Source organism: Parambassis ranga, chromosome 8 (genome assembly GCF_900634625.1).
Source record: "Parambassis ranga chromosome 8, fParRan2.1, whole genome shotgun sequence".
NCBI lineage: Eukaryota > Metazoa > Chordata > Actinopteri > Ambassidae > Parambassis > Parambassis ranga.
Genome location: NC_041029.1, coordinates 15,191,175 through 15,212,203, shown reverse-complemented (window position 1 = coordinate 15,212,203; position 21,029 = coordinate 15,191,175). Strand labels below are relative to the sequence as shown.

Below are 21,029 nucleotides of genomic sequence, written 5' to 3'. Positions count from 1 at the left end.
AGTTCTTATCATTAAAATGATACATCTGCACTAATTTTTCCCTCCAGTGAATGTCACTCTTCTGTTATGTTCTGTGAGTTCACCGCGCTGTGCGGTGGGGGTGCACGAGTTTGTTTTGCACCACTGAAGGCCACAATTTAGTTATCGCCATGACAACAAAAGCCTCTCAGTAACTGAGCTACTATGATAGGTGTGTGGGGGCGAGCATCAGCTACTACTGACATGTCAATTTATAACTCTCTCCTTCCCTCTTTTTATTTATACATATATATACATATATTACTCAGTATAGTGCTTTAGCTCTCTATCTGCACGAGGTCTGACCCTTGACGTCTGTCGGCGTCTGTGTGCTGACATATTGGAAGAAAAGCTTTGTGGGGACTGTGCATGCAGGAAGTGGTCAAAGCCTCACTTGGTTGACTAAGACGAGGAGGAGGAGGAGGAAACCTCTGACAATGAGGGGGGAAATGATTGTTTCTAAAGTGTTCGGACAGAAGATGAATCCATGTATTTCATTGGCCCTCCTCACTGCACAGACATGACGCCATATTTGTCACTATCTCCACTTGACAACTCCTTTAACAAATAGATGCAGCTTCTGTCCAAGACTTAACATCGCTCTCATTTGTCTTGACCCACTTCCTCACAAAATGACAATCACAGACTGACGGAGTGTGAAATATGTTCTGCTGAGTTCATTCCATCACCCATACAGCAGCTATCAATGGGGGTGGAGAGCTTGTCTAAATATAACTCTATACCTTCTTCCAGTCTACCTCAGCCCACACTGTCACATCCTGACTCTGCTCACACTGCTGAAACATTCCGTTTCTCTTGACTTTTTACAGTAGTCAAATGTTAAGGATTGCAAATGTGCCTACAACTATATGAAAATCCCCAAAAATAAGACATGGAGGGGTGAGGAGTTGGTGACTTTGTGGCCCATAAGTTTAACTTTTTTAGAAACAAAACATCTATCAGTTCAAACTAGACATAAAACAGCCAATATTTAAAGTAAAGTAGTGACATTAAGTGGACTCAACCTGCCTAAGACCATGACTTGATCTATAAACACAGTGGTCTCATACAATTATCCACAACACACTCCAAATGACCGAGCGGTCGGCTCACTGTGGGCCTGATGAGAAGATCCAGAGACAATCTGTCATTTCTGAGGAGGATCCTGAGAGATTTCTGCAGCAGTCTGTAACCATGGATCAGACCTGGGTCCACCACCTCCAACCAGAGAGCAGAGAACAATCCAAACAGTGGAAACAGACAGAGTCTCCAGATCAGTGAGGTCTGCATCAAGGTGATGGTCTCTGTTTTCTGCTGCTGGACCACCTGGAAAAGGGTCACACTGTTACAGGGGCCGACTACACTGACCTCTGAGACAGCTACAGGAGGAGACCAACAAGATTCAGACCACAAGTCCACCATCATCCAACACCTGTTCACTTGATCTACACCCTCACACTGACACCTCTCCAACAGGAGAGGAGCTCACTGGTGATGATGATGTCATCACTTCTCTGGAAACTTTCTTGAGGTTCAGTTTCTGCAAAGAATAGACCTGACATAAGTGTAATAACCACTGAGAAATGTGTGAACATGTAGGACACAACAACACTATGAGTCCTCCTGTATTAAGCTACAAACTTATCAATCACTTCTTCATCTCTTTCATGCTCTGGAACAGAACAGGCCTGATACACAAACCACACTGTGTTGGTGAGTTTGTTTTTCACATCAGACAACACGGCTGCTGCTGCTTCAGTCTATAAAAAAGTTTCTGAGAAGTTTACGGAGTTAAAGTAGGAAGTGGGTGGGGTCAAGATGCGCGCGCCTCCCTGTGTGTGTGTGTGTGTGTGTGTGTGTGTGTGTGTGTGTGTGTGTGCAGGAGAGCCGCGGGTCTGTCAGTCTGGTGCTGCGTTCAGGTGCTCCTCAGCCTCTGTGTTGAAAACTTCGTGAAGCCGCCCGCACGATGGATTTTATTAAACCAACAGGGAGTGATTTATGAAAACACACACACACACACACACACACACACACACACGGCGCAGCGTCGGAGGACTGAAGTGAAAATATCGAGCCACGGTAAGAGGTTCAAAACTTTTATTTGAGTGCAACTGATGGAACTAATGGATTATCTAGCGTCAAATATTGACTGTTTTTTTTAATCATGCAGTCTCATAATTACTGTGAAACAGGCCAGTCAGATGTAAAGCATTCAGTATCAGAATACTCGGTTACAAGGAACTAAAAATTACAAAATAAAAGCATCTGTTACACAATAAAGTGTTTTTACATCTTTTACATCTTAAACTGCTGAATGTTTATAGCTGATGGAGCACTGACGGTTTGACTCCTGTAAAGCTGATTATTTCAGTGTATTATATATATTGTGTTTTTTTTAACATGAAAAGTGTTTAAAGGAGTCTACTGTAAAGTAATGCTAATACTAAAGTGGTTGGTAAAAGTGCTTAAGTTAAAATAGAAAGTAAATTACAAAGGTATAAACTACATTTACATGAAATAGCCTATGTGTGATACTAGTACTAAATACTAGTGATTTCACATTCATAAATAGTACAGGTATCATAACTGTGTGTTTGTTTGTTCATCTACTCATCAGAAATTGTTAATGAGCGAAAAAAATACACCATTTTGTTTGTAAACGGAGTGAAACTGAAGGTAGCATACATTTGAATGCTGAATGCTGAAATGATTTTGCCTCATGACAAACAGAATTACAAGTACCCTAACAGTAAAAAACACCCAGTTTTACCATTTAATTTCTAAACTGTGATGTTCACAGTTAATCAACGTTTCAACTGGCTGTAATTTGTGTTTTTAAAATAATCAATGAGACACATTTACGACCTTTTATCATGAGAACAAGTGCTGCATTACTTCCTGGTGGATCAGACATATCAGATGTTTCCATGCTACGGCTGCACTGCATTCAGCCCACCGATGCACCGGAAAGACTACGTAGCAGCAGGCCCACACTGAACCTGAACCCACAGTGAACCCACAGTGAAAGGTGGTCTGTGTGCTAACATGCTGCTTTCACGTCAGAGCTAATCCCCTCTCTCAAGCGTCTCCTCGGCACTTTCAACCACTGATGTAAGACATGACAAACAAACAGAAGGAGGACTGTACCAATAACAGTGGTATTACCCCCCTCACACACACACACAGTGCAGGTACTGTGAGAGTCACCCGGTGAGGGAAGCAGGCTTCTGTCCTCAGGGAGTATTTGCTTTCAGGACAGGGGGATGATATCCACCATGTTTTTTACAAAGTTGCTGTTCAAATGTGAAAGCTGGGGGCATGACGTAAACCGGAATGACATGAAAATCACCCTGTGAACAGACAGACAGAAACTTGGAGGGGGGGAAATAGATGCTAAAGTGAAAAGGCAATGAAAGTGACTGAAGCAGCAGTGCAATAGATAATGAGCCATCATTACTGTGACGCTGATGGATCTTTATATTTATGAACAGAAGAATCCTCTCGCTCCTCCGCATGCCTGTCTTTAATTAGATTGATGCGTCTGTTGCTGAAGACTCCATTTAGACGGAATAAAGCCTGTGTCACATAATAACGGGTGTACTAGAAGAACAAAAGTGAGAATAGTGTGAGGCACAAAAATAAATGCTTGAAGGCATTTTCATCTACTCTGAACAGGCATTGTAACTTTCATCCATTTATCCACCCACGCAGCAGCGCCGCTCCACTCAGCCTATACTCACCCTTCAACTCAGCAGAAAACTGTCTTTACTGTAGAAACGTGTATGTTCTGTTTTGATTCCTCAGGTCTCTCTTGACTCTTCTCCTTGTCCTCCTGCAGACCCCTCCCTCCCTCTGCCGTCATGTCTGTATCCATGAGGAACCCACCCCAGCGCCGGCGCTCCCTGGGCCCAGTTTCACCCAAACGCATCTACAGAAACCTGTCGGTCAGACTGAGGGGTGGAGAGTCGTCCGTTTCTGCAGACATGGACACATCCAAACACCTCAGCCGGTCTGCAGATGCTGTAAGATAAATAGGTGTCATTTATTAGCTGGAATCCCTCTGGTTTCCATAACCACACACAGAACACATGTCCTTAACTTATTGATAAGCACACAGGTGTGTCTGAGTCTGTCTCACTGAGAAAACAACGGCAGTGGTCACATTTTCAATAGCCTAGACACCATTCTTTACGTATCTACGCACAATTCTGTGGTTGTGTGAATACATGCATGAAACATCTGCATTGTCACCATGTTAGGATCTGTTGTATGAGCACAAAATGCAAGCAGTCCCTTTTCACTGTTGTACTGTCACACCTTAAAATGTAAGTCAGCATAAAATATAAACAAGTATTTTGTCAGTTTTGTCAGATTGGAAATGAATGAGACATATTTAAACCTGTATAACAGCTGCTAAAAAGCTGCATTCATAGATGTCAGTCTCTGCATGACACACTTTCAGTGTCATCAGAAAACACACACAGTTATCTGGAGTTGTGTTGAGAGGTTAAAGCCTGGCAAGATGCATGGTTGTGTGTCCTGTGAGAGTCCAGCTGGCTCCGGAGGAAACATTTTGTCTAATAATAAGTGAAATTCCCAAACTTTGTTGGTCTCTGGAGAGTTCTCCTTGAATGCATCCTCCTACATGGCTTTGATTTATGATTTGATCTATGTCCTGCATTACTGTCTCATCCACTGCCTCCTCTTCCCCACCCCGCTCAGCAGCTTCCTTCTCCTCCACCTTGTTAAATAAATCTCTCTTTCTGTACAAACCTTCACCTGCCCCATGGCCCTCTTTCTCTTTCTCCCCCATTAGTACAAGACCCTGTGGGAGGCAGTGGAAAACGAGGACACTTTGGCTGTACAAAGCCTTCTGTCCAGAGACCACCCCAGCTGTGGAGGAGGAGAAGCAGGAGGTGCAGGAGGAGGAGGAGGAGGAGGAGGAAGCATATGGGAGAGAGGAGAGAAGAAAGAGAACGACTGTGAGAGCGATAAGGAGAAGGGGGTGAACAGGGTCAGCGATCAGGGCCTGGTCCCCCTGGATGTGGCCGCCCTTACCCACAATTCCCCTCTGCTCCATGTGCTGACGAAGGCAGGAGCTCGACACAACCCTGTTTGTATGTCTGTTGATGAAAAGCATTGAAACAGTGACAACAAAGACACGACTATCGTGTGTGACGATGTCCTCTCTCACCTTCTCAGTGTGCCGACCAGCAGAGTGGGCTCTCAAGCTGGACGGTCTGGTGGCGCTCGCAAGTAAACGGGTGGAGGAGTGGAAGGCGGAGCTGGCGAGGAAGGCGGGGGCGGGGCCGCAGGCACAGGCTGACGTTCAGAGACAGCTCCGCCTCTGGAGGCTGCGGCTGCAGCTGTACTGTCGGATGAGAGAGAACTTCATGAACACAGGTCAGAAGTGTGGCTCAGACTCAAACCTGGTTCTTATCAGGGCTCCTCTCCACAGCGATCAGGTATTCATCGCAGCATCCTGCCTAAGTTTTCACTGATTTCCAAACTGGCCTCTTTCGGCTCATCCAAAATTCAATACACTGCTTTGTCGTCAACCTTGGTGCCTGTATATACAGGAGTAGAAATGCACATGTGGAACACCTTCAAGGCTCTGGAGTCTCTCCATGCCTTTCCATTAGTGATGTGCTGATCGATGCCGAAAAATCAAACCAAAGTTTTTTTTTTCTGGGATCGATTCTTGTTAAAATATTCATTTTTAAACTCAATAATGTGGAGTAAATGTTTATTTTATCAACAACAGGGGACGGTGAAAGTAAATACACTAGGATCTAGTCTAGGCTCAATGCGGAGGCTTTCTTCCATCTTAGTATCTAAGAATTGGCAACAAGATGACGCCTAGGCAACCTGTGACCGCCCCTGCTTGTCATTTAAAGGTGCCGCGCCCTTAATTATGCATAACTTTAAGCATTAGCTGGTGAGTTATGTGGAAAATAAATCACCGCATCTGCAGTTGTCGGCTGCGTAAACCTGCTTATTTCTGTTGGATTTTAACATGCAGGTCTGTGGGGATTGACAGCCACTGGCCATTAGAAGTGCAGTTTTTACTATTCTCTCTGCATCCACTCTATTTCTCAGCCCTGGAGGTTTTTTTTTTTACCCTCATTCCAATTCTAGAGTTGCAGCACAATCACAAGATGGAAATAGATATAGACTACACATTAAGTGTTTGTTCACAACATGTATTAGATACAAACCACTTTTTAATTGGTATTGGATGAGACAGGAAATAAGTGCTTTCTATTCTCTGCACTAACCTGCTCCACTCACACACACTCTCTCTCTCTGCTTACTTAAATTGCTCTTTATAAATGTCGCCCTTTAGCTCTCATTTCATTTCTCTTTCAAGCACTTTTCACTGACAGTTTCATCATCACAGCGTTGTTATAAAGGCCAAAGCTCTTCTTCTTGTGCGTGCAGTGAAATTAAGCTGGTACTCTCGCCACAAATCACTCTCTGGATAAAAGTGTCGACAAAAAGCTAAAAATATAAAACATTATTTTTCTAAGGCCCGTCAGACAGAGATCCATTCACTGCAGGAGACAGATTTGATCCAGAACTACAGGTTGTCTACTGAGAGATGGAGTGTGCGATTGTGGTGAAGTCCTGGACCTCTAAAGGGTTTCCACAGCAGCAGTGACATCAAAATGGCGAAAAGGTGTCAGTCTGAGGGTGTAGATCAGGCGAATCAGATCAAACCAACTGTAAGATTGTGTCCTGCAGCTTGTGCGTTGCATGGCACTGGTGGACCAGGGTCACTTGTCTCCTGACAACCAGCATGTTAAAGGTAGGGTAGGAGATTTTAAAAAAACTCAGTGAGACTCAGCCAGATTTGGAAAGTAAACACACGCCCCTTTCTCTCGGAGCTCACCCCGAAGCCACGCCTCCCAATCACATGGACGCGCATTACCTGAAGACGAGCTGCGGTCTGTGACTTCGGCCATCATGCACGTACCTCTCTGGTGCACGCAGAGCAGGAAGAGAGTGACAACCAGCCAATACTCCACGCAGGGTCCACCCGGAGGATTGGCTGATGTTTTTAGTGTTTTATAGCTTCCACAGATGATTCATATTCTTCGTTTTAATGCGAAACTGCCGAACTAATCGGTTGCTATCGGACTGTAAAGAGAAGTTACACTAATTTAACAAAAAGTGCATCAGAATGAAATCTCCTACCCTACCTTTAAGACAGGAGTCATCTTCTAGACTCTCTGCAGTCTGCAACATGTTCCAAGAAGGAGCTCCCTCCCCTTGAAAACCTCATTGTTTTATTATAAAACCTTCACTTCCTGCATAATACAACTGTTGAAGGCTGTTATCCTTTTGTTGTAATATTTACACTCAGAAAGCTCAGTTTCTGATTTTTCTGTCTCCTCCAGAGCTCCCTGGTCCTCCTAGTCATGTGTCCATCCTGGTAACAAGCACATCATCTCTGTTTGTGATGATCAAAGAGCCAGAAGGCAACACCACAGGGCTCATCACCCGCTACAGAGGTAAGGGGGAGAAGATAAGACTTCAAGTCTGCAGATATTAAAGCCTTCTATTTGTACAGGCTGTATTTTCGGCTCCCTCGAGTTACAGATGCACAAATGTTGTACTTGACAGTCAAAACTAGATTGAGTCCAGGTACAGCAAGTTCTCAAAAGTGTAAACACGCAAATCCTCAGTTCTCATTTATAAGGAGGGGGGAGGGGTGTTTGAGCAAAGCCAGAGAGAGTCATCTGTCAGCGGGGTTGTTGTGTTTTTGCGTTCACAGTGGAATGGAGCACCTCAGCCAGCTTCAAGCGCGTCCTCGGCTCGGCTCTTGTCACAGAGACCAAAAACCCTTCTTTTACTATCAAGGGACTGACAGCGGTGAGTCACACACTCATCATCATCATCATCATCATCAGCCCTATGTCATCCAGATGAATTCATTCATAGGCTTCATGCATTCTCTCTCCACACACACACCAACAGGGAGTACATTACTTTGTCAGAGTGAGCGCCTACAATGTGAAGGGCTGGGGGCCGCCTCAGTGCTCCACTCCACTCAGCGCTGCCCCCTCCAGTGAGTACGCCGAACTGTCTCCATTCTGTTTGTGGTGCCATGAAATAAATGCAAAGAATCTGCTTGTGGCTTGTGTAGATTAGTGAATTAATAAATCGTGGAGAATTGAGGATGCCATTGTGAGTCAATGGGCCTCTGAGCTGCTGCTCTTACAGGCCGTTCCTGCTGCTTTACTTACTGATTCTTATGTCTAATAAAGCTGCTGTAAAAGCAGAAATATTAACATAAATTGGTCTGAATATAGCTCTGAGTTATTCATATCCAGCTTAAATGGAGAAGTTTCTCCGTCACAGCACACAAATGGTCCGTAGGAAAACATCAGTCAATCAAGCCTTGTGTAAAAAAATGACTTGTGTGTGTATTGAATGAGTTTCTCACCTGTGTAGGTTGGAGAGAGTGCATCGGTGTGAAGTCGCAGTTCAGAAACCACGAGGGCCTGGTGAGGAAGCTGCTGGAGGACGCCAGAGAATCACATTACAGAGGATATTGCATAGGTAACACTGGAGTAAGCACATATGCATCCATAAAATCACACATCCCTGGATGCACACAGGCGGTGTCAGACTTTTATATCACTCCGCAGCTCTCTGTACTCACTTATACACTGTACATACTGTATATATGGCAGGATTCCCAAATAAAAAAATATTTTTCTATTTTTGCTGTCACACAGCGGAATGAGAATGAGAACAAGCTGCTTAAATCCTGATTTTATAACCTCGACTGTGTCTGACAAAGTCATCAGAAGTTACTACTGAACTGTTCCAGTACATTTACATGTCAAGTGATCCATCACTGATCCATCATTTCTCTAACTTAGTAAACTTAAGCAAATTTTATCACAAGGGATCAAGAGGACATGGCTACATCTCAACTTCTGCACTGATAAAATGTGCTTCATGACTCCTGGACTGTGTGTTAAAAAGTTAATCTGCTCAGCAAGAAACTCTGCCTGTTACGGCTGGTGCTGTAGTTTTCCTACATTTAAATCAGCAGGTGTACTGTGAGCATCAGTTCTATTTCAGTGCCTTCACAGAGTCAAATATGTTGAGCGCACACAGTGAATGTACTTTGGCAGGTAAAGTGATTCTCATACTTTTTTTTTTTTTTACCCCACAGAGAACTCGAAGCCCCAGAGTCCCAGCAAGCGTCTGTCGGTGTCTCGAGGCATCAAACAACTGTTCCAGTCCGCCACCAAGTTTGTTCGTCTCCTGCAGAGGTAGAGCGCTCGCTCCGTCTGTCTCACCTGTCTCACCGTGCCTTCGGGGGTTTCTGGGAGTATGCGTGATGCGATTTGTGTGGAAGTCCAGACTCTTATCTGTCACAGCAGTCACTTCAGAGCTGCTGCAGCTTTCAGATTAGTGTGGAGGTTTTATAAAGCGGATGATGGTTGAAATCACTAGAATCAGCAGCACTAGAGTCTAAGAGGCAGTTAAAAACAACATATGTTGGTTTGCTTCATCTTCATCTCCTTATCAGGTTGAAAAAGTTTCACCTGTTATCAGTTCTATCCTGATAAGCTGTCCAACCTTATCTGTGCCTCTTCAGGGGTGTGTATCTGGCAACTGTGTATTACCACAAGGAGAACATCCTGGTGACGGCCGAAGACCAAATCCCACTGGTGGAGATCCACTGCTGCTCCACCTCCATCACCCAGGACTTCATTTGGTTTGCCAAGGTGAGCGTGGAATTTCTTTTAGACCAGTTTTCCAGTCCTGGAAAGTGAGATTTTTTAGTATTTCTGTGTAAATATGACCCAAAACATCAGCTGATTTTCATACAAGTTCTGACCCAATCAAACAAATGAATCTCAGCTGATGTTTGTAGAAATATAGAACACTCTAGCGGGTTTACAAACTTCTGAGCAGCACTGTGAAATCAAATAGCATGCTGATAATGTTGCAAGCTGAGCTGTTTAGTTAGGATCATATAAACGGAAAAAAAAGCAAAAATATAAATAACTCCATGTTTTAAAGATGATTTCCACACATGCTCCCACCAGTAATGTCCTGAAAAAAACGACGGATGAGCAGCAAAGTCTGAGGGCTGTGAGATGATTAGCAAACAAATCAGTTCTCCTCTGATCTTTGAGATGTTTTTGGATCATTTGAACATCAGCGAGGAGTTTCAGGGGGAAAAAAAAACACGGCGCTGATGGAGCCGTTAACAAGTCTGCAGCCCGACAAACGGCGCTGCTGTTTTTGAGGAAGCTGTCAGATCAATGAGTGGAGTGACAGCTCACAGTCTGTTTGTCCGTCCGCCCTGCAGTTGTCCTGCGCCTGGCAGCAGGTGCCTTGGCTCCAGCAGGCCCTGTCCTCCGCTCACTCCTCGCCCTCCTCCCTCCTCCAGAACAGACACAACATTTTAAGAGCCATTTCCCAGCTGCAGGTAGGACGTTAAGCAGCTTACTGCTGGGTTAATTGCATTTTTAATTGCTTCTCCTCTTCTTTTTTTTAAATGTCACATACACACCTCGGTTTCTGCTGCATTCATATTGATGTTTATATTTTGTTTTCTGTGCTGTCAGTCTTCTCTGGGAACCATGGACCTGGGTCAGGTGTACTACGAGCCGCTGAAAGACCGGCAGGGCAACGTGCTGCTGGTGACTCTGAAGGAATTCCCAACTCCTCCCAGGTGAGAAGAACTCTTTATGCTACATTCTGTTCATCCATGTCAGAGATATTTTTTACTCCATCCACAGAGAACAGCAGGTTTTAAAGGATCAATCCTGCATTTTTAAATCTGGGCATTACAATATTTTCTTTTTATTCTTGGGTTTAAATGGTTAAATCAACAGATCTGAAGAACAAATCTGAAGAAACTGTTCTGAGAAGGAATCTCTGAGTAAGATTAGAGTACAGAAAGCTCCGATTTTTGGGACGAAAGTGGCGCTGAAACTTTTCCTGAATCATAATTTACCAGATTAAATATTCAATCAGTCTGCCAGACTTTTTCTAATTAGAACTTCCTTCGCTCAGAGGAGATAAGATCCTAATTATGCATCAGACCTTGTGCTTGTTAAGCACATGTGCTGTATGATCGTCTCAGCATGTCATCTGTGAATCTGTCAGATTTTTTTTATTTTGGTGGTTCCACATGTTTTGATACTTTTGATTTTCTGCCCCAGCCCTCCTGATCCTCCGCTCCACTGGATTCCTCTGACCCGCCTGGAAAAGAACCGCAGCAGAACTCCTCTGCTGCCTGAGCCCACCGCCATGGACATGCTGTACGAGCAGCTCAAGGTGAGCCAGACTTCATCTCTTTGTGTGACTAAGACTGGATTTAGTTTATCATCTGCTCCTCTCTGTGCCCGCCAGGAGAAGTTGTCCTACCACAGACACAGCATCCAGTGGGCCCAGCCTGGTTTGTACGTGGGCATCCTGAAACTGTGCAGCTCGGTGGAACAGATCCGGGTCCTGGTGCCTCAGAGGCTTCCCAATCTGCTGTGCCACACGCGGGTCCGACACAACGCCCATGTGTCCAGGTAACGCGGTGTGACGCTGCTCCTGCACACACTTGAACAGCCATTTTTAAAGATTTATTTTTGATGAATGCATCATGTGACAGAGAGGAGTGGGCGTGGCTCCAGAGTCATGTTTACACTGCGACCAATGGCAGCGCTCAGAGCCTGCTGAGCGGCGAGGATGAGAGCCAGATGGAGAGCAGCGGACTGGTGGAGTTCATCAGGTCTCTGAGAGCAGCAGTCACACACCTGCTTACCAAGCTCAACATCCCCCTCTACAGGGTAAAGACTGAACTCCACTGGCAAGGTTCAACATGAAGCCTTTATGGATGAATGTTCATTGCTGCTCTCTCTCTCTGTGTCCTGCAGGCGTATCAGTATGGAGTGTACATCCGGGAGCTGCTGCACTTTGGAGAGAAGCTGTCCATGCTGCTGCTGCTGCCTCCCAGTGAGGACTTCAGCTCCAGTTACTGGCCTCTGGTGGGAACCAAGGAGCCTGGCCTCACCATGCCGCTGCAGATTTTTGAGCTGGGTCAGTGAAAAATAGACCCACACTGATTGTCAAGCAGGGGTGATTGATAAGTTTGTGGCCTAAGGTGGAAGGAGTCAATTTAACTATTTCAATTCATTCTGCTAATGCAGATGAAACGGTTTGCTTGTAGGAACTCAAGAAAGCCACTGTCCATCTGAGTCCATCCACCATCCTGTTGGAGAGGTGTCAGTGTGAGGGTGTAGACCAGGTGAACAGGTGTTGGATGATGGTGGACTTGTGGTCTGAATCTTGTTGGTTCTGGTCCTGTGGTCCTGTAGCTGTAACAGTGTGACCCTTTTCCAGGTGGTCCAGCAGCAGAAAACAGAGACCATCACCTTGATGCAGACCTCACTGATTCGGAGACTCTGTCTGTTTCCACTGTTTGGATTGTTCTCTGCTCTCTGGTTGGAGGTGGTGGACACAAGTCTGATCCATGGTTACAGACTGCTGCAGAACTCTCTCCTTAGAAATGACAAACTGTCTCGGGATCTGCTTCAGTGAGCTGACAGCTCAGTCACTTGTGTGTGTTGTGGATAATGAGACACCAGCTCTGTGCTGATGTACCACTGTGTTATTACATCATGTGATGGGTCTTGTCAGTGGTCTCCTGACGCACCTTTCAAGGTTGGAGGTCATCTTCGAGGCTCTTTGTGCAGTCTTCAGAAGAAGGAGCTCCCTCGACTTGTCAGAGATACCACTAAAGTTATTGACTTCAAACTTTCTGTATAATCACTCAAAGAGCTGAACTTCTATGTATATCTAATGAAAGCTCCTTCGTGCTGCCTTAGTCACAAAATATAAATCATCCACAAGCTACAAGTGTAATACTCTACAACTGTTTCTGTTCAGGCAGCACTGTGCCTCTACTTTAAAGCAAAAGCACACAGAAAAAGGTGACAGAAGTCATTTCATTAGGCCGGCATCTGATCAATTGGTCCATTTCTGTTGTTTTCCTCTTCTAACGACTGTTTTAAACTTCTCCTCACTGCTGCTTTGTTTTGATCCTGATGTAAATCTGTTCGTCTGATCGTTTCCACACTGAGGTGCACTAACGAGCGCAGAGGCTGTTTTTTTATTCTCAGCTTTGATTTTCTCATTTTTTTTTTGTCTCAATCAGTTCACTTCTGGACGTATGAACGGGACTTCCTCTCTCAGTACTGCCAGGCCTGGGTGAAGCTGGAGCTGGACACCCATCTGGCCCAGCAGGCTCTGCGGGAAGCACTGGACACCAGGGAGGTGCAGGAAGCCCGAGAGCGGCTGAACCACATCACCGAGCTGTCACAGGTAACAGAAACGGGAGAGTGTGATTTTGATGTTTGCAATGTTCTCTGTGTCTTGATGCCCTTTTTGTTCCCTTAGCGCCTGGATGTGGTGTGGAGGGACGCCCGCTGGATTATGGACTGTCTGCAGTGTGTTCGTTCCAAGCAGTGGGTGGGGGCGGTGCCTTTGGGCCTGGTGATGGGAGGAGACCCACCACCGTGTCCCGATGGTGAGGAGGAGGAGAGTTTGACGGCCAGGCTGACGTGGCCGCATCGAACACAGGCACAGAGAGCAGTGACAGGTACGCTGTAGATGTGGATGTAAACAGGACAAACATGCTGTTTTTTATATAAACACATCGTATGAATTTCTCATTTTGTTTCAGAGAGTATAGTCAGTGCGACTCCACCAAACGGCGTCACCGCCGAGGTCGCCGCCCCAGTCAGAGTCCCTGAAGAGGCAGCACTGGTGTTAATGGAGGGCGTCGCAAAGGGAGGGTACCCTGTGGACCTCTCCTCTCAGTCCACTGCAGACCTGACGAGCATCTCCCATCCAGAAGTGGTCTGTGCCAGCGCTTTGCTGGAGTCCGGATTGGAACCTGCTGCGGTAGCACAGCTGGAAGCCGGGTATTCAGTTCTGGAGGCTCAGGACGACTTCCCGCCCAGCATCACTGAGGTCATCCGGCCCATGGAGATGGCTGAGCTGGTGGACATCCTGCCTACACTGAGTCTCATCGAGGAGGAGAATCCGTCCGGCCCGCCCACGCCTTCTGTAATGGACATGCTGAAGAGCTTTGGACTGGGATTTGGAGAAAACAGCACCACCTTTGACTTGAACTCAGAGCTGGTCAACGGAGGGGTCTGCCTGTCACAGCCTAACTGTGAGAACATAGTGACACAAGAGGAAGACGTGGCGACCTCTGATGCCGGAGGTGGAGAGGAGTCTGTGTCGAGCTGTGGTTTTCCTACACAGAGTGAGACTCAGCAGGTTTCCAGCACGGTGGTGTGCTTTCCAGTGAGGAACCAGGTGGAGTGGGACAGACCCTCCAATGGTTTGTCCTGATAACGACTCCAAAACCCACTTACAAATATACTAAAGGGTCTGTGGGCTGCAGTCAACATTCAGAAATTCCTGTTTAGACCTTCACATCACCCTGGACTCCTGATTATGAGTCAGTTTCTGCAGACTTTGTGGAGCTGACGACTAGACGCAGGCACAGTTCGGTACATCGCTGGGCTTGTTGTTTATCTCTTCTAATATTCAGTCCATTAGACCTTGTTAGGGGGTTGTTATGACTTGAAAATTCATTACTCACTACAGCACAGAGCCACATTTGCTGCTTGTTGGAGCTATAAAAAAACTCATTAAATTCATAGAGTTCAGTCAAATGGAAGCATTTGCTTGGCAGTCTATGAAAAGCTGTCATACTTGTATGTGCAGCTGAATAATAATGGCTCCGTTAAGGCTTTGCCTGTAAGCACTTTTGGCATTCGATATCAAACTCAAGTCTCATTTCAGCTGTGTTCCCAGGGAGAGGAGGAAAATGTAGGCAAGAAAATCAAACTTAAATTTGTATAGCTGTAAAAAGTAAATATAGGATATTCTACTGTTCACTTAATGTTTCTAAAACACATTTATTAAACGGATTTATTCTATACATTGTGTAAATGTTGATAGCAGTGTGTTAAAGTGCACAAGATGATTACACACTCACGGCTTTGCAGTGTTGTTTCTTTGCCTCTTTGTCTCCTCCTGCAGAATGGAGACACATCATGAGGTTTCTTTTCCATAAGAATACACTTAAAACAGATATAATGCTCTCATCGTTCAGTTTTGTACCTTCAGCAGAACCTCCAGCGACCTGTCCAGGATGCACCGAGCGTCTCACCCCAAAAACAGCCGGCTCGTCCTCCCTGTGACCCTGAAACAATCTTTAAAGCTACACCACAACTTATCACTTGGTCACATGTAAAGCTAGTGAACAAACTGATGTGTTTTCTAAAGAAATGAATAAAACTCACTATTCTTCTATGAAAACTATTCATATAAAATGCAACAAACACCCAAATCCAGTTATGTGTCTTATTTTTCTGAGCTTAGGTTTAAAGTCACATGAGATTGAAGCTATTGAAAACAATATTTCATAAAAAAAAATGAATATAAAATAGAAGAAGAGATCCTGTTATACAACTTGGCTGATGTGTTATTGATCAATTTAAGCATCATGAAATGGTTGGAGTTGTAGGCGCTTACTGCCCCCCAGTGGCCACATGTGGAAACTACGACATTAATTTATTGTTCATGGAAAATAATCGACTTTTTTTAGCAACGTTATTAGGATTGGTGTTATTGGAGGGGAGTTTTCTATCATCTCTGCGTGCTATTTTAAAAAAAAAAAAAAAAAAAACACTCTGTGTGCGTCATGTCGGTGTCGCGCTGTGGAGCGCCGGACTGCAGCTGCACCAAAGCGCTGTGCAGGCTCTGCAGGCTCGGTGGACGTCAAACAGGGGGTCTGGCCTTCAGGAATCGGCTCAGATAACTCTGCAGACTGAAGGTTTTATCACAGCTTCTCTGTTGGGATGTCGTCCCCTGAAAATTCTGCGTCACGCGAAGGTATGTTATGTTGTTGCAGCGCGTCACGGAGGTGACGTAACAGCCTACTGCACGTTATTTAATCAAGTGGAAATGCTGCCTATGAAATGCTGGGTGTGTGTGATGATAATATTACACATTCTTTGGGTGTATGTTTAGGTTCTGTCAGTGAAGCATCACCTCCCACATCAGAAGACGAACCCCGGAGGATTGTCCTGCTGGGGCGGACCGGGACAGGTCGCAGCTCCTCAGGCAACACCATCCTGGGCAGGCCTGCCTTCTCAGTGGATGTGTCCCCCTGCTCTGTAACGACACACTGCAAGCAGCAGACTGGGACAGTGGGAGGACGGAGTGTCTCCGTCATAGACACACCGGGGTTCTTCCACACACGTCTGTCCCCTCAGGAGGTGATGGCTGAGGTGGGACAGTGTATTTCTTTGTCCTCTCCGGGACCCCACGTCTTCTTGGTGACCCTGCAGCCTGGCAGGTTCACGCAGGAGGAGAGGGAGGCCATGGAGTGGATCAAGGCGAGGTTTGGACCCGGAGCCATGCGGTTCACCATGCTGCTGTTCACCTGTGGAGACCAGCTGCAGGGAAAAAGCGTGGAGGACTTCCTGGAGGAGAGTCCTGAGCTGTCAGGGATTGTCAGCGAATGCCAGGGGCGGTATCACGTCTTCGATAACAGAAGGCAGGACGAGACGAAGACACAACAAGTCCTGCAACTACTAGAGAAGATGGACAAGCTTGTGGTGGACAATGTAGGCGGATTCTATAACATCGAGATGTTCAGGGAGGCTGACAGCATCATACGGGAAGCACAAGAGAGGATTCTGGGAGAAAGTGGAAACCAGGTAGAGTCTCCTCGGAAGGATGCTGAAGACAAGGAGGAGAAGCCACCAGATTTAGAGAGGCGGAGGAGGAGGGAGGAGGAGGAGAGGAGGAAGGAGGAAGAGGAGGCCAGGAAGAGAGCAGAGAGGCTCTTCTGGTGCGAGCTGGTGACGGCGGTGGGTAAAGGTGCTGCAGAGGCGGCAGGGATCATGGGTAAAGACAAGGGGAAGGGGAAAGCTGTGAAAAAGGTGAAGGTGGTGGAGAAGGCAGCGGCTCTGGCAGCATCGCCTCTGTCCATCAGCTCCCTCAAAGCAGTGGGAGGAGCTGTGAGGGAGGGAAGCAAGGTGCTGTACAAACACAGGAAAACACTGCTGAAGTGACGGAGAAGGTGTGTGAGGATGTGTGTGCAGCCTCAGCAGAAAGGTAAACATCCGTGTGTGTGTGTCAGGACTGTCAACAAAGAACCACGCCTTCTGAGTTTGGAGAATTCACTGTATAATAAAGGTCATAAAAACTGTGTGCAACACAAATTCCGCCGGTTATATGCTTTCATGTTTACATTTGTTTATGTTGTACGGACTCAAACGCTGCAGCTCCTCCGTCTTTGGCTTCTTACATCACAAAAACAACAACAATTAGCCCTTTTTATCACATAATAAGACAGACGACAAGCCGACAAGGGATGTGGTAGAAACACAACTTGCCAATAAGAAAAGTAACACAATGTAACAGTAAAGTAGTCAGGGAGTGTCCATCTACACAAAATAAAAAGACACTTTGTGGAAGATTGGAGAGCACAAATGTACAAAGAATACATTATTTGTCGACACTCAGTTTGTGGCGGTGACCTCTGTCACGGAGCAGCGTCTTACAGCTGGAAGGTTGAAGCTGTAAGACGCTTAAGTCTGTGAACACTTGATCATTTTGTATTTCTGAAAAAATATGATTAAAAACATCAGATTGTCGATTAAAATGACTGGGGTGTAATTTTGTAATGTTTTGTTGACACTGGTGTGAAGAGTCAGGTGGACACGAAGGTAGAAGAAGAGGAGGGGGAAGAATCAAAAGAATCAGGAGAGAGGATGATGACAACAGAGCAGGCCAGGAGGAAGAGGAGGCTTCAGTGTCTGATTGTACATGTTTGGGACTTAAAGGTCAGGTAGGAGATTTCATTCTGATGCACTTTTTGTTAAATTAGTGTAACTTCTTTTTACAATCCGATAGCAACCGATTAGTTCGGCAGTTTCGCATTAAAACGAAGAATATGAATCATCTGTGGAAGCTATAAAACACTAAAAACATCAGCCAATCCTCCGGGTGGACCCTGCGCGGAGTATTGGCTGGTTGTCACTCTCTTCCTGCTCTGTGCACCAGAGAGGTACGTGCATGATGGCCGAAGTCACAGGTAATGCGCGTCCATGTGATTGGGAGGCGTGGCTTCGGGGTGAGCTCCGAGAGAAAGAGGCGTGTGTTTACTTTTGAAATCTGGCTGACTCTCACTGAGTTTTCAAAATCTCCTACCCTACCTTTAATCTTCTAAAGAATGAAGTCAAACTTTTGCAGAAATACAACATTTTTAAGTGTTCACAAACTTTCAGGCACCACTTTACAATCTACCAGAGTGCTGTACATACATGCTGAAATGAACATCAGGTACATTTTAGTGGATTCATCATTCATGTCTGTTTTCAGACTCTCTCACACTCACACACACACACACCATAGTGTTGTTTACTTGCCTGAATTTAAGCTCCTTGACTACATCATGGAGACATTTGCATTTTGTGGACAAACAAATACATACACACACTCACACACACAATGTACCAACCAGATGGAAACTATGTCATTTTGGGCTACAGAAAGATGGCAGACCATCAGTCCCATTGCGAAGCATAGCTGAAAGGCAAGGTCTGCGTTCAGATGCTGAACAGGCACAGGCGTCCGATTTAAACCGGCATCGGCAGGCTCATCTTTCCACTTCCCCGAAGCACTGCAGACAAGCAGAGGAGGAGTAAACAAATAACAAATACTAAATGCATAAACAAAGGAAATGAAATGACCTAGATTGAATAAACACAGAAGAAAATTAAAGTGAATGACTGTCATGGTGGTGTCTTGATGAGGTCAAAGGTCATTTAGCTTCACACCTAGTGGCTGCAGCTCTATACAAAAGTCCATAATCATAACACTGCAAATAAAGGCTGCTAGCTTACCCTTTGTGAAATAAAGGTAGAAGAAGTCACAGTAGAAAATGGTCTGCACGACGCCAGCCACCACAGCGATCTGATCAAAGAAGCCCTCTGTGTTGTAGCGCCACACCCAGTTGGCTATGTAGAGGGCTCGGTAGAGGCCAAGAAAGAACAGGTAGTGGGTGGTGATGGACTCTGCTTCTCCAGTTTTAGTGATCATGAAGAGCTGCGGCATGATGGCGACGGACTCCAGGAAAATGGAGAAGGTCCACAGGATCTGAGTGAGAGCAGAGGATGCTGGAGTTGCTTCTCTCCTTATCCTGTTTTTTTTTTTTTTTTATAAATGAACACATCTAATGCTCACTTACCTCCATTGGGGTGAATGCGTAGTTCTCCAGGAAGGACAGTCCAATGACCGGCACCAACAGGAACTCCACACGGAAAGTGTCATTTTCTGAGTCATACGTGTTCCTGAAGCGCATGTAGATCAGGTACACAGTGGCATAGGACAGAGCCAAAAACACCACCTGAGAGAAGAGTCCAACACTGAATAGTGTCCATGATGACACCGTGACACACAATCACACACCCTGGATGTTTATCCAAGAATAAGCAATATAAATAGTTCCTATTTGCCATTTATTTCCACTAGATCCTATTTACCAATAAAGGTAATGTGATAACTTCGTACATATGGGATAAATCATGTTTATGATACATCTTCAAAGGCCTTTCTTTCTTCTAAATATACTTTCTAAAGGCCCGCTCAGCAGCAAGTGTTTTCTCTAGAGTAATAGAACCCACACAATGGGGGTAGGAGTCGTGTTCAATCTGTCCAAGTAGGAGAGGAACAACAAAAAACAAACCACTTTCTTTCATTTTTACCATTTTACCCCTTGCTCAGTTTATGGTAACGCCACATGTGTAACTTTAAAAGCAGACCCCACAGACACCACACATGGGTCAAGTTAAAGAGGAAATGTGTGTATGTCAGACTAAACTGTGTGTGTGTGTGTGTGTGCTGCAGACGTACCTTCATCACTGTGTTGTATGGAGAAATGAAGGATGTGAACAGGTCAAGATACCTGGTGGTGAAGACAAGTGCAAACAACACCTGAGATTTCCCAGAGATGCCTACAAAGAGAGGGAAATGACGTTAATCAACGTGTGTAATTACAAGTTGACAAAACAAAAAACAAAAACACACACAGCTAATTTAAGGCCACACTGATGTTTGGTAGGTGGAGCTGGCGGCACTTTGTTAACATTGCCACGTAGCGTCCACCTCTGCAGCTTTACCTCAACAGATAAGCATGAAAACAGCGCTGTGTTTATACTGAGCATGCATGGACCCTGCACCGAGGCCACCAGCACCGAACACAGGGCGTTAAAGCGCCCAGACAGCAGAGCAGAGAGCGGGGGGGCAGCGCCTACCAGCACAGGATCTGGACCTCCATATCTTCAGGAGCAGGATGATGATAGCCACCAAATGTGACACGTCACCCAGCAGACGAAAGATGTTCATGCTGTTTAAGGTTACGTTTGAACAAAACAAAAACTTAACGCAAGTCCTTACAGGCCCGAGGAGATGAGCAGTAAACAAAACGCAAACACAAGCTACAGAAAAAGAAGCTAGCGGCTAACACGGCGGACGTCAGAGGGCGTTTGGCACGTATCAAAGAGTGTGTCTGAGAAAAGATAAAATAAAAAGTGTGTGTGTATGTGTGTGTTCTCCTCATAAACTCCTCTGTGCGCAGTGGTCCGAGAGGAAAGTTGTTTCAGAGGAGGTGACGTGGCTGACAGCAAGCACAGCTGCGTAAAGCTAGCCCGGTTCAAACCGGATATATCCTCTTCCGGATGGAAACCTTTCAAAATATAACTCGATATAGCCAAAAACTCCGTACTTCGGCGGAGAACTCAATATATTCAAATAAAAAAAACACACTGATCAAAATTATTTTTATTAAATAGCTTATCTATATAATAATAATTGGGTTATTGGAAGCAATAAACAGCATTACTATTTTATTTTGAAAACAAATCGCTCATTTTCTTTTCCTGCTTTGTTACAGG

At 45.4% G+C, this 21,029-nt stretch overlaps 3 protein-coding genes across 3 annotated transcripts; 2 read left to right on the top strand and 1 right to left on the bottom strand.

Moving 5' to 3' along the window:
• The first annotated feature begins 1,902 nt into the window (after positions 1-1,902).
• LOC114440496 (ankyrin repeat and fibronectin type-III domain-containing protein 1) lies at positions 1,903-15,286 on the top strand. Its single transcript, XM_028412966.1, has 19 exons — positions 1,903-2,097; positions 3,857-4,040; positions 4,835-5,135; positions 5,221-5,421; positions 7,419-7,532; positions 7,796-7,893; positions 7,999-8,089; positions 8,476-8,583; positions 9,209-9,308; positions 9,638-9,767; positions 10,358-10,477; positions 10,617-10,723; positions 11,217-11,331; positions 11,407-11,573; positions 11,657-11,834; positions 11,922-12,084; positions 13,202-13,368; positions 13,444-13,645; positions 13,730-15,286. The coding sequence occupies exons 2-19, from the start codon at positions 3,879-3,881 to the stop codon at positions 14,404-14,406; spliced, it is 3,201 nt and encodes a 1,066-aa protein (XP_028268767.1). The 5' UTR covers positions 1,903-2,097; positions 3,857-3,878; the 3' UTR covers positions 14,407-15,286.
• A 637-nt stretch (positions 15,287-15,923) lies between these two features.
• Positions 15,924-17,144, top strand: LOC114440290 (GTPase IMAP family member 4). Its single transcript, XM_028412643.1, has 2 exons — positions 15,924-15,961; positions 16,106-17,144. The coding sequence occupies exons 1-2, from the start codon at positions 15,924-15,926 to the stop codon at positions 17,142-17,144; spliced, it is 1,077 nt and encodes a 358-aa protein (XP_028268444.1).
• Positions 17,145-18,319: 1,175 nt separating this feature from the next.
• On the bottom strand, positions 18,320-20,786 carry kdelr3 (KDEL endoplasmic reticulum protein retention receptor 3). The gene is made up of 5 exons (XM_028411738.1): positions 20,391-20,786; positions 19,990-20,090; positions 19,325-19,483; positions 18,981-19,233; positions 18,320-18,757 (listed from the first exon to the last, which is right to left on the bottom strand). The coding sequence occupies exons 1-5, from the start codon at positions 20,479-20,481 to the stop codon at positions 18,714-18,716; spliced, it is 648 nt and encodes a 215-aa protein (XP_028267539.1). The 5' UTR covers positions 20,482-20,786; the 3' UTR covers positions 18,320-18,713.
• Between the last annotated feature and the right edge of the window lie 243 nt (positions 20,787-21,029).